This window comes from Alternaria rosae (assembly GCF_020736505.1).
Source record: "Alternaria rosae strain MPI-PUGE-AT-0040 chromosome Unknown BKA58scaffold_11, whole genome shotgun sequence".
In the NCBI taxonomy this organism is placed as follows: domain Eukaryota; kingdom Fungi; phylum Ascomycota; class Dothideomycetes; order Pleosporales; family Pleosporaceae; genus Alternaria; species Alternaria rosae.
The window spans coordinates 645,058-660,566 of record NW_025763580.1 but is presented as its reverse complement, the minus strand read 5'-3'; the positions used below and the strand labels follow the sequence as shown (position 1 = coordinate 660,566).

The following is a 15,509-nucleotide window of genomic DNA, read 5'->3' as shown; positions in this document are numbered from 1 at the left end:
GGAGCTCGGGCGCTGATCCCTGTCAGTCACTTTAGCGTGTCTCGGATCTGGAGAGTGCAGTTCGTCATGATCCCAGTCAGAAAAAGTCAAGACATGCCGCTGGCACGAGCACTCACCCTCACCCTTCACCCGCCACCCCTCAATGAGCGCTGCGCATACATGCTTTCGCAGCGCCCTCTCACAGGCTTTCCGTCCGAACCCTCGCGGAATCGCTGCTCCCTGTTCCGTTGCCGCCTTCCTCGTTCCCGCCCTCGGTAGACGCTCCAAGCGCACCTTCACATCTGGGAAACGCCGCCCCGCAGACGCTCAGTCACGAACCCAGCTTTCGACACAAGATGGAGAAGATGTGATTATCCCAGTATATCCGCCCAAGCCCAAGGAACGCATTCACTCATGCATACCCTATCCACCTCGAGAAGTCCGTGATGATGTCAACACATGGCTTGCTGCCATTGAGCCATTCCTTCCGAACCACTTGCGACAGGAGACCGATCAGAACTCGGAGAAGCCGATAACGTCACTCGACCTCGCCCTTTTCATCAACAAGGCCCAGGATGCCTCTGTGGACATTTTAAGCTACCTTGGTTTGGAGGCGGGGAAATGGCCAACGGTCATCTGGATGGTCAGGAAGCTCACGGAGGACGGGAAACGCTCGAACGACCTCACTGAACATCTCGAGCAGTATGCAAACGCTGTATTGAAAGGAGAAGAGCACCGGTCTATGAAAGAGCTGACTGAAAGTCCTATGCGCCTTCAACGAACCTTTCCGAATCGCAAGCTGCAGCGTACCCTAGACGTTGTAACCTCCGCTCCAGAGTCGATCCGATATCCGCATGTTCCTGTTAAGCGAGCCCTTGGACAGCTGTGGAGGAGCCTGGGCCACATGATATTGACAGCTGCGGAGCAAGACCGTGGCGGGCAGGAGACTGTCATGCCGCATGTCTTGGAGATGATTGCCTACCTGCACCATCTGGGTTTCATGCCTGACTCAGTCTACACATATCGAAATCCTCTGGACAAGCATGCACTCCAACAACCTCCGACCCTTCACATGCTTTCGACCAAGATCTTGACAGCCCTGTCTGACGCCACCTGGAATGCTCACGAAGCTTCCGTCAAGACTGCCAAGGATCGGGCAAATGCTCACTACTTCCTCGGTCATGAGATACCTGGGTCCCGTTACAAGGTTCAGGTCACAGAGGTGGCTCCGGAGCTGTGGCTAGAGCTTTGTTTGTGGTCATGTTTACATGGTGGTTGGACACTCGATGGTGCTTACATCCTGGAGAAAATGGCAGCCAAGGAAGGGAACCACAGCTGGGCGCTTATCAGCTGGAGGGAGATCATGGAAGCAGAGCAACAGAAAACACCAGCACCACCAAGTCCGTGGACCTTGCTTCCCATGAGCGGGAATGCTTTGCCACGTGCAGAAGACCGCGCCCGAACCCGAAGAACTATAAGCAGCGAAGTCGTTACGGCTTTTGTCGATGGGCTTGTCAACCATATGCGACTGGGAGTTGGAGCTCGTGGCGCTACACCAGAGAGCCTAGTAGCTTCTATCAAGACCTTGAAGGACTTCTTAGATAGGAACAACCTCAGTCTCGGTTCCTCAGCTTGGGATTCTATCATGGCCCGGCTTATCGAGTCCGGCGGCTTCGTACCAGAAAAGCGACCAGAGCTGCTCTTGCGCATCTTTGAGCTGGCTCCAGGGTTTGGCACTGAGGTAGGCGCTGTCAACGCGTCTGCTTCTTCAAGTACCGAAGTACCCTACTTTTATGAACCAACCACTATTCCACTCAGCATGTTGCATCGGGCCATGCGTGCTTTCATCAATAACGGTGATATCCAGGGAGCATTGACGACATTATCCATGCTTCAACAACATACTGATGACAACAAACAAAAGTCTGTACAAGAGTTCTTCGAAATCCTTCGAAATAGTCCGCAGCTACGACAAGACGAGCCATTCACAAGCCATCTTCCACCGGTTGACTTCCCAGCTTTCGATAACAAGATCCCTGTACCTCTCCTCGCGCGGTTGCTAGATTTGATTACCGAGTCGAAAACATATGATGTGGGCCGTTGGCTGCTGTTCTCCGATGACCTGGACGGTCCCCTTATCGGCCGCGAGTTGCACAGTCATCGCAACATGTCCGCGTCCGTCGTTCGCTTTGGCACAATGGCTGGGGAGAACGAACTCGTCTTGGATGTCATCAAAAGGGCTGGGATATGGAACGAGAAGCACCAGCAGCAACGTATGCCGGCTGAAATCTTGATAGCCTTGCTGTGTTCTCAGATCAAGCTTCAGAACTGGGATACCATCAGAGGCATGCAAAAGTATGTGGAAGAAGCATCTACCTTCAGGCCGCGACCTATCATCATCTCAAGCTTTGCTGCAGAACTTCTTCGAACTTCGAATGGTCCCCACGAAGCAAAGATACGTGCTCAGGACTGCTTCACTGGACTGCTCTTTGCATGGGAGCAGATGATACTCAGCAACATCCGCGAGGAATTGTACTGCACACTGTCCATACTGTCAACTGTAGATGATGAGTGGAAAGATTACTGCGCCCGCTTCCTTTCATTCTCATCCCGTCAAGCGGTCAATCTTTCCACAGATGACTTCAATCGCGTACTAAGCGGTGTGCTCGACGGATACGGCAGTGCCAAGGGCAAAGAGATCGTCGAGATATGGTGTCACCAGTTACGCAAGAATTTTGCGCCCTACAGAGCGCCTGGTGGACTACCCACAATGCCACAGTATCGCGTCACCAAGAGCAAAGAATACGAAGATCGACCAGAAGACATTGAGATTGTCCAGAATGGTGGCGCCACGCTCATCCTACAGGGGCGAATCCACCCTAACCGACAGACGATCTGGGCCATCATTCGGAAGGTCCAAAACGAGGTGGAGCTCGAAGAAAGACGTGGCAAGGGTTTAACAGAGGCCACGCGTGCAGAATTGCGCGATACGCTCAGGTGGGCTGCGCGGATGCTCTACAATCTGGGCTTCAATCACGAAGATATCATTCGTGGTCTAGGCAACCTCGCGCCGCTTGCCAAGCTTGAGGCTCTTGCCTCGCCTAGAGACATCTTCAGCATCGAAGGCGCCGAGCCGACACTGGGAGAGAATACATGAGCTGCTTACTGCCGTATTGACCAATCGCAACTGCACCGTAACCGGCTCATTTGTCCTTTCAGGGACAGAGAGCAGCTAAACGTTTGAAGTCCGCTGTTTCGGCCACTTGCATATAGCCTACCGGACTCTTGTACATACATACATTTGCGTAATGCTACCTCGAAGAAGAATGGGCCCGAAGATGATGACACCTAAAAGTATGGGGACCCCCTGTCGAGTTACCCCATTGAAGAAAGTGAAGATATGGTGCGCGTGATCCAGATTTTCCGTCCAGAAACCCTGAGTGTGTTCGTCGCTTCTAGGCTCCACCGGTACTCCACCTTGTACCAAGCAGAGCCATGTCAACGGCGGCTCGGCCAAACCGACCTTTAGGCTTCTGCTGGTTTGACCGACAACGTTGCAGCGAACAACCCAACAAAAGGAAATGTTGTCTTTTGATAACGGGCCATTCTGAAGCTACGAAAATCGCTAGATGGTGTGCAGCTGCAATAGCGTCTGGGGTATACTTGGGTGGTTAGACCAATGAAAAACCTGCTTTGCATGTATGTACTCCGTGTGTAGTGTTCACCGGCCAATGAGGAGCTTCCGACAGCCAATAGAAGCATATGCACATATGACATGTTGAAGATCTTGCAGTAAGCTCGAGAAAGAAAGTCTAGGGTGGGTGGGGGAGGCAGCGGGGAGGAGGTGTGGAGGCGGTGGAAGTCTCTTCTTTACATGTCTTCTGCATTCGGGCATGGGCTCACAGTAGAACTTGGGTGTACTCAACAGTGCATGTGAAGTTCGATGTGTTGTGTAATTTATTATTCTGATTATTGTAGTACGCAATTACGCGGCGTAGCTTTTGACGCCTACAAAGTTCGGATATACGTGGATGCCTCGAAAACATATTTGCTCTTCAGGTACATGCGCGGACGACCTATAGCCAATGAAAAGCATATGCACATGTGACTTGTCGAAGATCTGGGTATTGAATCCTGGTCCTAGGCTTAAAGAAACTCGACCCAACCGGAACGCAGTGGATCGGCCCACCAATGCATCCCAAGCAAGGTAAAGCTCAGCCTCAAAAAAAAAAAGTTGACGCAAAAGTTGACGCAAGGTGTCCAAAACAAACAAAGCGGTTCAGCGGAGAATGTTCCATAGTCATTGCACGGAAGTGGAAGATCAGAGCAAGGTAATTAATTCACGTGTGTGATACACAGACGAGTGTCTCAGGGACAGACACCTGCATTGTGACAAGCAGGAGCGGCCCGCAAGCTGCTGTACCTTTACTGTTTGAGGCGCCGGCTACGTTTGCACCTCTTCACCGCTTCTTTGCCAGCGGGCGCCAACGTCAATACCAGCCCAGTGCGTATCGATATGGGTGCATCTGGAGGGGCACAATGCCGGGCGACGTCAAGCGTGCTCCAGTTTTGGCAGATCACGATCACATCGCGAGGTCGGGGTCGCGTAGGCGCAAATTTCGTCTTGATGGGTTTACTAGGGCGGATATTAAAGATGACGATGTAAGGAGAACAAGCTCAGCGGTAATCTACTCTCTGCGTCGTGCTGTTCGTCGCAGCATGTGCAAACTCGGGGCCTGCGTCTTACTGTCAACCAATAGGCTGAAGCCGTTACCGTGTATTAGCCCCGTGTTGCCTCATCGCTGCACGCACTGCGCACGTCCAACTTAGTTTCAGTGGGCCAGTTCGGCGAGAAACCAAAATTTCCTGATGAGGGGCACGCGACAGGCGTTGGAGGACTGCGTTGGAGAGGCAATTGAAGAAGAAATTACGAAATACGTTGCGCTAGGTGTATAGAGCACCATGTCTCTGGCTGACTTGCATGTCGCATCGCCGCTGTTAATTGGTGCTGAATATGGAGTCATCGCTGCAAAGAGAACTAGACGCTCGGACATGCGATTTTACGCTAGTGCCGAACTAAAATTTGGACATATCCTCTGCCCTCGCCCGCGTTCTCTCTCCACACCAGCCCAAAGACGTCAAAGTCACACAGAAACATACCAGAAACACACAATAACCACATCCATACCCCTACAATCGTCGAGACAATGCCGCAGGCACTCGCTGAGCTCTAAACTCCTGGTGCAGCCCGCCCATGGGCTGCATCAGCCCGACAGCTCACGGAATTTCAACCTCTACGACGATACCAATATTACGACTGCGTGCAGTATCCCCTGCGCAAACTCGTCTCAACCAATTGGCAATCGTCTGGCCTGCGCCGCAAAACACCACCATTGTCATTTCTACTTGCTCAACGCTTGAAGATCGACGAAACACCAAGGGCTCAGCATAGTTCGCCAGCCCTTCCCCTCAGTACACCAAAGATCCAGTCACCGAACGCTATCACCCCTCACGATTCCCTATTCCGACCCGCCACCCACTCCGACACCACCCCGACTTGAAACCATCGCCCCGACCCTTCACCACGCCTCCATCACTATAAAGAAGAACTTCAAAGACATAACCCACCATGGCTCACTCTACGCACGCTCGGTCGCCTACTCTCGGTGGACATAACAACCAAAACCGCAAACTCGTACATGAGACCGCTACAAACACCAACGGCAGTGACCAGCGCTCTGCCTCGCCAGACACAGTCGCAGGCAGCACACCCCATACTCAAGGACGCGGCGGTGACCAGTCGGCTACCGAAGGTGCCGCGGACGAGGACGACGAAGAGGACAGTAGCACTGCCAAAGACATCGAGCTCGACGACGAGACGGATGCAGATGTACCGGCCATGCCCTATAGCTATCGCAGAGGAGGCAAGGGCAAGGGAAAGCGCCCTTCTATACGCGTCGAGCCTGCTGAGGATGACGAGTCTCACGCCGAAGACGACGAGACTGAGACAGTGCTCATGCCCAACAAGCACCCGGTAAACCAACTACTAATGAGTAACAAGAAGCGCACCTTTAGCAATCTCTCAAGCACATCAGTGCTCTTTGGTGACGATTCCACAGACCAAGAGTCGTTTCCCCGCCGCAAGCTGGCTAGGAAACTAAGCGCCGCCTCTAGCATACCGCTGTTAACCTACAAAGAGGACGACGAACCCCAAGTAAGCTATGAGAATGCTATTGAGAGCGACGATGAAGACTACAGCGGCGTCAATCTCGTCCCTGACGATGATGAGTCTGACATGGAGATGATGGAGCAACAAGAAGAGAGCTACATCCTCCAAGAAGAGCAACAAGCTACTACCCTTCTCAATGAGTATCGTGATGCTCGACGACTCAGTCTTGAGAGTTGTTTGAGCGACAACATCTTCGATGTCACTGCCCCCTTAGACGATACGTTCATGGCAGGTCTTCCAGACTATGGGTTCACTCCCTTCTTCGAGCCAGACGCTCTCCCTGCATCTCCTGTTCCCATGGCCAAGAGAAAGTTTTCAGACGGCTCAGCCAAGCGCGTCCGCTTTGACGATGACGTTCAAGTATCAGATAGTTCCAGTTCGGAATCTTCAGAACTCGACAGCAGTGTCTTCCCTGATCTCTTCATGGATCAAGATAAGATCCCTCCCAGTTTGCATCAACTTCTTGAGATGGACTACGATGATGACAACGGAGACATGGCTTCTCCGCAGTCCGACGCCTCATTCTGGGACTTTGAGCAGGGCGAGTCGCGCATCACTCAAGTCGATAACTCGGAAGAATCCGATGGCGAGTCATCTGGCGATTCCAGTGGCTATGAGTGTATGGTAGTGCCCTATAATTGCTTTTACTCAATGACTAACGTTTCTCATCAGCTGACATTGGTGACACCACTGACGAAGAAGACTTTGGCACCGACATACTACCACGCACGCCTAAGCACTCTGTTCTACAGCGACCGGCGTCAGCACCAGGCTCACGCGCTGCAACACCCAAGCCGTTTCAACGAAGCTCTCGTCCGGTTGGCCGCCAAATTCCGCCAACTCGCGGCATCTTCATCCACGACGAGTCTGACCAAGCCATTGCTGTCACTAACAGGTCGACTAAGGCTGTTGCCTTCTACCGTCCACGCACGGTAATGATTCCGTGGATTCCTTTGACCGATTACCAGAGTAGTACGAGTGGTACTGTCAACAACAGCCCTCGGAACTCCATTGCTCAACTCAACGCCTCCGACAGCGAAAACAGCAACGAAGTCTTCAACAACAATCTCAATACCGACATTATGCTTACTGGCATATTTGGGTCCGCTTCGGGCAACGACTTTGCTTTTGGAAACGAAAGTATTGGTCCCCCAGAGGCATTCTATCCCTTCGTAAGCATATCTTCCAATGGTAAAATGGGCCTCGTTGACGAAGATGAGGATGGTTCTTCGAGTGAAGAATACGATGAGGACCTCAACATCGCCGATTTCTTGGAGTTGGACGATACCGACGATACTGACGGAGATGACTTCGACGATGAATTCGAGTTTACTGATGTGCCGGCTACACCGGCAACCTCTAGCATGGCACATCACGGCTCCACCCCAGCGGCACCTTCTTCTGTCACGCCCAACGCACGCGCACGGGCTACATCAGACCTTATGCTTCAGCACTTTGACCGTGGCGTCGTTACTGCTTTCCGCAGCAACCAGAATCGTTACCGGGATGTTGCTTCTCTGCCATCGGATCCTGCAGCGCGCGCCTCCGTTTCCCGCCCGGTTCGATCTGGCAAGTCCGCCGAGGCTCTGATAACTCCTCTACGCAAGCGCACTCGGTCAAACAGAGTAGCCAAGTCGCCTTTGAAGAACGGCACGACTATGAACCGCAGCTCACCCCTCTCCGGTGTCACCAAGGCTACATCCCGGTTACAAAAGTCGGTCATGGGCTCTCCTACCAAACCCCACGGACCTCCTAAGATGGGGAAATTCTCTTGAGTGTGTCACCACTTCACAACCCGACATGCGGCAGATCGGAAGATGGAACGACGAGTATCTGGATGGAAGCATCAGTAGTCTTCCACGGGGATGTACCGACGACGTTACGATACCCACGACCTTTTGTATTCTAGCTGTTTCAGCGGCTATGTTGTTATTACGCACGTTACATGCACTTGCATATCTCTCAAAAGTTCTTGGATCTTTGTTAGATGGTCCCGGATAAAAGTTGAGCGAGGTGCCTGGCCTTAGAGCGGAACTTTCCATGCGGCAACGCGACGGCATCGTCCGGCTAGTGCAGCCTTATTTGCGTCTTCACGAATTTCCTTTGTCTGGTCGAAGCGTTCTGGTTAAGTACACTGTGTTTTTACATCGATCTTCGCTATTCACCTCGTCGCTTCCTTCGAAGGAGCTAGAGGCTTTTTGGGATGATACCATATGTTTTACGAGTACGATCTGATGGGTTCTGCTTCCTCTGGCGTTTGGGTTCACAGTTTGGCAGGCTGTTGACCTAATGGCGTTGAGGTCGATAGATGGCTCACAGTCACATCGCATTCGGGTCTCTTATGTATTTGGATTTCAACTGGACGGATATATCGTGTAGGATTATCGGCATGGCGAGGGTAGTTTCTTGCTTAATTTAAATGTGTTCATCAACTTCATCCTGAACAAACATGTGATCTGCAACACTATTTGATGTACCTTTGGATCTTCAATCACCTCCCGGCTGCTTTACAGGTTCATCCCTCTATTCCTGCATATGATGGCGCAATCATGGCGGGATTTCAGGATGCTGGCTGGGATGCTTAGCGTGGTGCTTCGTCTGTGCTCATACTACGTCACACCCTGGCCCAGCTCCTCCTGCATGTGAAGATCGACGCGCTCGACATGCCAACACCAAGCCATGTAGCCAGCCGTCCCCACTCGACTGCGATGGAGAAACTCAAGGATGACTTTCGCGAAGATAGATCATTTCTTCAGATCGCAACAGTAAGCCGCCTGCGCCACAAGCCGCGCAATCGCGTTCTGCTGCAGCACATATCCCACACGCATGCTCACCAATACCTAGGACGCCATCCTTCTACCCCTCCGTATAGCGACGTCGCCCGCCCTATTGCGAACCTATCTCCGCACCGTCCTCCTCTTCATCACCTCGACCATCCTCTTCGCCTTCGCAGTCGTCGCATACTCGTCCTTCTACTACAACTACATACCAGTGCGCGGCATCTCCGTACCCGTATACCTGCAATTCGACCACGGCCCGATAATACCCTATGCGGCCGCGCAGTCAAATGGCGTACCGACCGGCAAGCCAGCAAAATGGCCATATGGCCTCGCCAACATACCCGGTCTGGTGGACCGCCAGAAGTACGATGTCGTCGTCGAGATGGAAGTACCGCGTAGCGAAACAAACCTGAAAGCGGGGAACTGGATGGTGGGATTGGAGTTCCGGGGTCCTACGACGATCGGTCAGGGTGTCAAGCATCTACTCGGTTGGGACGAAGAATGGAGTGTCGAAGACCACAGTCAAGGCGGTACACCTGGTGCCACGGCGGAGAAGGTCGTCACGGAAGGTGCTACGAGTGAGACACCCACGGTACTAGCCAGAAGTCGGAGACCAGTTCTCTTAACGTATCGGAGTCGTATACTCGAGATCATCTACAGACTCATGCGGCTGCCATTGTATCTTATCGGCTGGCACACAGAGTCCGAACACATCGAGATTAGCATGATGGAATCCGTCATGTTCGAACCGGGATACCGCAACGTACCGTCTTCGCTCCGCTTGGAAATACGCTCAAAACTCCCTCTCGAAGTCTACCGCGCCAACGTACGCATCAGCGCCAGATTAGAAGGATTCCGCTGGCTGATGTACCGATACTGGGTCACCAGCGCCATAGTCGGCATCCTGGCCTTCTGGGGCATGGAAATGGCTGTCTTACTTTTCACATGGGGTATTTTTACCTTGCTATTCAGCAGCCCGAGTTCCAATTCTCCAGCCTCGGACACGCAACACCAGAAGATCAAGTCTGAAGAAGGTGAACCCTTTCCCAAACTCGAAAACGGAGACAACACAGAACCAGGAACGCCGTACAGCGATACAAGTCGTACTTTCCCCACTCTACCTTCCCAACAACCGCTCTCGTACAGCTCGCCTAGTCCGAAAGAAGAAGGCGGAGAGCCTAGGCTGGAAGATATTCCCACGAGAGAGGAACAGGAGGCTGATGATGAAGAGGACGATGATTTTATTCTGGAAGAGCCGGTGCCGAGGGGTGTCGAGAGGGAGGGCGTCTTTACGGATTCGGGGATTGGAACGAGCTTGGAGAGTAGTGTTGAGAGGGGGTTGGCGAGACGGAGGAGTGGGAGGGGGAGTGGGAAGGATAGGGATGGGGGTTAGTTGCCGACGAGTTGTAATGGTAGCGGTAGCGGTAGTGGGAAGGAGATTAGGTGGGTGAGGAGGTGTGGGGCTTGTGAGGCGAAGGATGCGAGGAAGGTGCGGTGAGGAAAGTTTGTATGCTGTGATAGGGGTTGTGTTGTAGGTGATACATCCATTCCTCTGTATTCATGCTATCTCTGTCCCCTGAGTACCCCCCACTATTACCTATCATTCTGCGTCAATACCCTTGCCAGCATCAGACATATCCTCTCAGCCCAGGTTCTTGCTCCTTCTCAGTCTCCCCTTCCTCTTCATCGCCCAGACATCCACTCCTCGTGGCACACACATCCTCACTTAAATGTCCTCATATACTGGTGTAACGCCCTCGGGACACATTGGCATCTATAGTCACAACTCGTTAGTTCATATCCCCATAGCGAAAAAGAAACCTTCCAGAACGATATCAAGACGAAAGCGAAGGAGAAGAGAAAAACTTACATAAACATTATCATTACACCACCTCACACACAGATCAGCCATTGGAGCTTCCTCTGGCCACCCTATCCAGCACGGGTCGCAGATGTTGTTGCATTCGAACTCGGAGCAGTAGGGTGTTGGAATGGAAAGTTTGGATGGCGGTGGGTTGGAGGTAGAATCGTCGCGGATAGGAATATGCACTTTCGCCGCGTCCTTGAGTAGATTTGAGATGGTATGATTCCGATGAATCCCAGGGAGGAAGGGGACGCGACTAGCATGTGGGGGCGTGGTGCCGATGGCGCAGAGGGGAAGCTTTGGGCATGTATTAGTATTGTTCTTCCTCTTCTTCTTCTTCTGCTTCTTCTTTTTTTTTTCTTGGTGAAGAGAAGCTTAGTTGATTAAGGTAACTTACGTCTTTGTCCCCCTGGCAGAGCGCATGACAAGCCTCTGGACTACGGAAACAGGCGGATTTGCAGTTTACAAGTGAACACGGAGTGCCGGATATGCTGCTGTGCTGTTCGGCTTGTAAGGCTAGTGGACGGGCTGCGACGGTGAGGAGGGTGAAGAGGAGGGTGGAGATTGTGAGCTTCATCTTGGTGGTTGTTTGTGTGGTTGGTGGGTTGGTGAGGGGTTGTTGAAATTTCTTTGGAATAGTTCAAAAGTTGATAGAGTTGGTCAAGTCTGCGATGTTCGGTGTAGAAGGAAGAGAGAGGGATGCGTAGGTTTATATAATTCCTTAGCGACTTAGATTAAATTTCGATGTTCATGAACGGGAAGCAGTACCGTGCCACTTAACTTTGGTTGAGTGAGTTAGCCTCATGCATTTTGCTACTACTTGCGACAAGAAGTTGTATGAATCCTCGTTCTATTGGTTGCGTTCTATGATAGACGCGTTCTGTGTGGTTGGAGAAAAGGGTGTGTGCTGAGGAACCCCGGTTTGGGTACCCGAACCAAACTTGGACTGTGGTGACGAACAACAACAACAACGGGGGCATCGAGCGGAGCGAAAAAGATTGGGCGTACTTAGTTCACGCCTTTGGAAACAAGACTGCTGCAGTGATTACTACGCAGAAAAGGTCGCTGTTGCAGACCAGAAAGGTTAAGAGCTCCATCCCGGCAGCGGGCGATGCAGTTTGTTATTTGTGTTCGACGTAGGAGTTCGGCTTGGAAATTTGATATATTACCAAAAGAAACGCTATATACAAAATCCTCACATCCACCTAAGTCCAGAGCTCAATTACCTACCACAGTCCCAACCATCAGCCTAAAGCATAGGCCTCTCACTCGCAGGATCCTGCCCCCTAGCAAACTTCCTCTCAATCCTCTCCTTCCCCTTCTGCATATACCCCTCCACCTCCTCAAACTGAATCTTCGTCAACCCAGTCTTAATATCCATCTCACTCCTCTCACAAGTCTTCGCTTTGATAAACACGCCATTACTCTCCATTTTCTTCTCTTCAACAACCTCTTTACAGAACTTAGCGTATTCGCTGAAATGCACAGCACTACTAGGATTACTCTCAAGCAGCATAGCGAAACAATGCGGCATAGCTTCAAAGTCGCGCCACACGACCGTTACACCCTGAGCGACGCACTGTTGCGCCATGACAGCATCTTCATCTCTTAGCATTTCCTCGCCCACGGAGAAGAATAACGGCGGGCTTTTGCTCCAGTCTTTTGCGATGAGAGGGGAAACAAGTGGATGCATCAGTGCACTTGCTTCCGCATAAAAGTCTGCGCGCGGGGGATCCGCCGGCCACACGCCTTCGTCTTTAGGGAATTCTCGGGCGTCGGTTGCGCTAGGCGGAGGGAGGTAATCGTACGTTACTCCACCCTCAATAGAAGGTAAGCTACGCGTGATATCGAGCCAAGGAGACGCGAGTGCTACACCAGCCGGAAGAGGGATGTCTACTTGTTTGCCGTGGAAATTGACGCGAGGGGTCTGGCCAGCGGGCGTGCTGCGGTGGATTTGAAGGAGCAGTTGGAGGAGCGCGGTGCAGCATGTTCCGCCAGCTGAGTCGCCTCCGAAGACGATTTCGCTGGCGGGAACGGGGGCGTGGAAGGAGCCCGGGGGTGGGTGCAGGAGGGTGAGGTATGCTGTGAAGCAATCTAGCAAGGCGGAGGGAAAGGGACCTTGCGGTGAGAGGCGGTATCGCACGGAGAAGACGCGGCCGCCTGTTTCTTTCGCGAGGCGACCCGTTAGGGGACGCGATGTCGCTGGGTCGAGCAGGTACATTGCGCCGCCGTGGAAATAAAGGAGCGTGACTTTGCTCGTCGTTTCTTTCATGAGGTTCTCGTATTTGTCTTTTTCGCTCATGTCGGCGGGTTCGGGTTCGTCGTCTTTTGCGGAGGCGCGGTAGCCGTCCCATTCTGCTTCTAGAGGTCGCTGTTCGGGCTTAGTCCATTGCTCTTCTCCGGTGCTCATGTCGTCGATGGCTTTGAACATTATTTGTCGGATGTCGTCTTCTGGTGGTACGTCTAGTTTGACTTTGCTGACCCAGATTTTGCCTTTGACGCCGGGGTCCTTGCAGGTTAGACGCTGCAGCTTAGAGATGGGCGTTGGTGTTGAGTTGGGGCCCATCATGTCGCGGAGCATGTTGACTGTGATTTCCGTCTTCAGATCCCATTTTGAACTTGTCGGTGACATGGATAGAGAGTGCCATAATGCTGTTTTCAACAGAAAAGGTGTTTTGGGCAGTAGAAGCTTGAGCAATGCTGAAGGTGAAGCGTCCATGTTGGTGTTGCTCCGCGGAGGGGTCGCGACTCAGGTCTCGATGACTGCGGATGTGCTCGGAAAGCTCACTCTCACTGCTTTGAAGATAGGGAACTTGAATTTTCGAGGTTTCCCAGGCTATACTCAAGGTTAAAGGAGAGAAGGAAGTCAGTTTAGTGGCAAAGAGGTAGTCTTGACGTCGCGCTACTAGACCAACGCGGCATATAACGATGCCTCGGCACGAGTCATGATCTCATGCACGATATACGGTCTATACGCCCACGTGGGGGAATCTACGAAGACCCGCAAGCCGCAACGATCAACGCTAGCGATGGTCTTTCCAGCACAACAAACTTCCCTCATATAGCTTTGGTGCAATGAGATGTCTTTGCATTTATCAGAGAGGAAACCTCCATCGTCTCCTTCACCCACCCAGAGTCGATCGCGCGACTGATCAGTCACTTGTCAACCTATCTATACGCAGTCTCCAATCCGTCAATCACAATACGAAACATCGTCTGTCAAAGAACAAGATAACACATTGCGTTATTGTCTAGTCATCAATAGTATTCAAGTACTATGCGCATCATAATAATGTGGTTATGCGGGGTTAGTGGTATCTTCCCATGTCGCCTTATACCAACCAAACGCCTAATATCTCAATTCCCCAAACAGACGATACTGTAAGCCATATCCTTCTTCTTCTTCCCAAAACGTTGTTGGTTTCCATGGCGCTCCATTTGTCAGGGGACTAGCAGTTTCGTCGGTGATCGTCGAATCACGACGAGAACGACGAGCTTCTGGGCCTGGCGATGGTGGTTTCCGATAATGGATCTTGAAGCCGGCGCGCTTGGCCAGGTTGATAATCTTCCGTCCTTGAAGTGTCTTCTAGCCATCCAATTCACCCTCTTCACTGCCCCTCTCTGTCGCGTTGCCATCGCCTGTGCCGTTGGCAGGAGGCTGACTTTGGCTTGTGGGTTGTACACCTTCCATACCATCGGGTGTGTCCCCGAAATCGATGCCGTCTTCTGGTGTCCGGAGCCCTGCGTACATGGACGGCTCTCCATCTTTGTCTGGCGACTTCTCGTACAGATCCGCCATGAGGTTGCATGCTTTCCTGATATCACGCAATTGAACGTGTTGTATTTCCCACCACGGTTTTCCATCGTCGTCCCCTAGCTCTACTTCCGCCATACGCGCGCCGGCGTACAAGGATGCTGCGGCGATCGCTCGCGATGTGAATAATAGGCACATCTGTGTAGACGTCGAGTCGGAGAGGAAGGCCCAGGCGGAGTTGCGCAGCTTCTTGTTATGCTCGACTCCATAGTATTTCATCATGTCGTACATGGTCTTGTATGGTGATTCCACGTTAAGGTCGAAGCACAAGGCTTCGAGTAGGACGTCTTCGCTGTACAGGATTGTGTCGCGCCATTTCCAAAAGTCTTTTGTCTGCTCATCGACGAGCTTGTTGGGATCCTTGAGCGCGACCCGGACGCAGGAAACGACTAGTTCTTTCATCTTGCGACAGTTTTCTTCGACTTTCGTCGCGAGGAATAACGCGGTTGCAGCGATTTGCTGGTAAAGTTAGACGCGTCCAGATCGCATCTATCCGCACGGAAGACTCACATAGTGGTGAAGTGGCTTATACCCCGGCCGTGGCTTCAAACTCATTCGCATCAGGTAACGATTGAAGAAGACGGCCGCTGTACTAAGCGTCGTTTGTGGTAATTTGAGCATCATGCCCACTTGTAGTATAAAGCCGACGCCCTTCCGCCGTAGTGTGCGCTCCTCTTCGGCGGGCATCCCATCGCATATGGAGGGCGCCAGTAGCAGTTCTTCTTCTGTGAAAATCCACTGCATCTCGGCTTCGATGACGGCCGGCGGTGGCGGTCTTGGGGGCTCACGCTGCGGCGCCATTGCGCTGGCTGCGGTCGATACCATCACCGAGGGTTGTAGCAC

The 15,509-nt window shown here is 52.2% G+C and overlaps 6 protein-coding genes across 6 annotated transcripts; 3 read left to right on the top strand and 3 right to left on the bottom strand.

The window, feature by feature from the left end:
- The first annotated feature begins 92 nt into the window (after nt 1-92).
- Nucleotides 93-3,320, top strand: BKA58DRAFT_53084 (uncharacterized protein). Its single transcript, XM_046175464.1, has one exon. The coding sequence runs from the start codon at nt 143-145 to the stop codon at nt 3,134-3,136; it is 2,994 nt and encodes a 997-aa protein (XP_046020931.1). The 5' UTR covers nt 93-142; the 3' UTR covers nt 3,137-3,320.
- A 2,288-nt stretch (nt 3,321-5,608) lies between these two features.
- BKA58DRAFT_405886 (uncharacterized protein) lies at nt 5,609-7,983 on the top strand (the record flags this gene model as incomplete). Its single annotated transcript, XM_046171928.1, has 2 exons — nt 5,609-6,827; nt 6,881-7,983. The coding sequence occupies 2 exons, from the start codon at nt 5,609-5,611 to the stop codon at nt 7,981-7,983; spliced, it is 2,322 nt and encodes a 773-aa protein (XP_046020930.1).
- Nucleotides 7,984-8,916: 933 nt separating this feature from the next.
- On the top strand, nt 8,917-10,381 carry BKA58DRAFT_324600 (putative adipose-regulatory protein-domain-containing protein; the record flags this gene model as incomplete). Its single annotated transcript, XM_046167967.1, has 2 exons — nt 8,917-8,973; nt 9,053-10,381. The coding sequence occupies 2 exons, from the start codon at nt 8,917-8,919 to the stop codon at nt 10,379-10,381; spliced, it is 1,386 nt and encodes a 461-aa protein (XP_046020929.1).
- Nucleotides 10,365-11,773, bottom strand: BKA58DRAFT_393508 (uncharacterized protein). The gene is made up of 4 exons (XM_046171099.1): nt 11,621-11,773; nt 11,250-11,572; nt 10,859-11,149; nt 10,365-10,762 (listed from the first exon to the last, which is right to left on the bottom strand). Exons 2-4 carry the CDS (start codon nt 11,427-11,429, stop codon nt 10,715-10,717), a joined length of 519 nt encoding a protein of 172 aa, XP_046020928.1. The 5' UTR covers nt 11,430-11,572; nt 11,621-11,773; the 3' UTR covers nt 10,365-10,714.
- Nucleotides 11,774-11,942: 169 nt separating this feature from the next.
- Nucleotides 11,943-13,749, bottom strand: BKA58DRAFT_53021 (acetyl-hydrolase). The gene has a single exon (XM_046175462.1). The coding sequence runs from the start codon at nt 13,569-13,571 to the stop codon at nt 12,102-12,104; it is 1,470 nt and encodes a 489-aa protein (XP_046020927.1). The 5' UTR covers nt 13,572-13,749; the 3' UTR covers nt 11,943-12,101.
- Nucleotides 13,750-14,438: 689 nt separating this feature from the next.
- On the bottom strand, nt 14,439-15,491 carry BKA58DRAFT_324695 (cyclin Pch1; the record flags this gene model as incomplete). The annotated part of the gene is made up of 2 exons (XM_046167974.1): nt 14,439-15,125; nt 15,177-15,491. The coding sequence occupies 2 exons, from the start codon at nt 15,489-15,491 to the stop codon at nt 14,439-14,441; spliced, it is 1,002 nt and encodes a 333-aa protein (XP_046020926.1).
- Nucleotides 15,492-15,509: the final 18 nt, after the last annotated feature.

Excerpts from the sequence above, each read along its gene's own strand:
- BKA58DRAFT_53084 (XM_046175464.1), top strand. The coding sequence starts at position 143 with ATGAGCGCTGCGCATACATGCTTTCGCAGCGCCCTCTCACAGGCTTTC.
- BKA58DRAFT_393508 (XM_046171099.1), bottom strand. The coding sequence starts at position 11,429 with ATGAAGCTCACAATCTCCACCCTCCTCTTCACCCTCCTCACCGTCGCA. Across the intron at positions 11,150-11,249 it reads TCTGCCAGGGGGACAAAGAC|CTTCCCCTCTGCGCCATCGG; the intron begins GTAAGTTACCTT and ends ACATGCCCAAAG. Across the intron at positions 10,763-10,858 it reads GGTGTAATGATAATGTTTAT|ATGCCAATGTGTCCCGAGGG; the intron begins GTAAGTTTTTCT and ends TTGTGACTATAG.
- BKA58DRAFT_53021 (XM_046175462.1), bottom strand. The coding sequence starts at position 13,571 with ATGGACGCTTCACCTTCAGCATTGCTCAAGCTTCTACTGCCCAAAACA.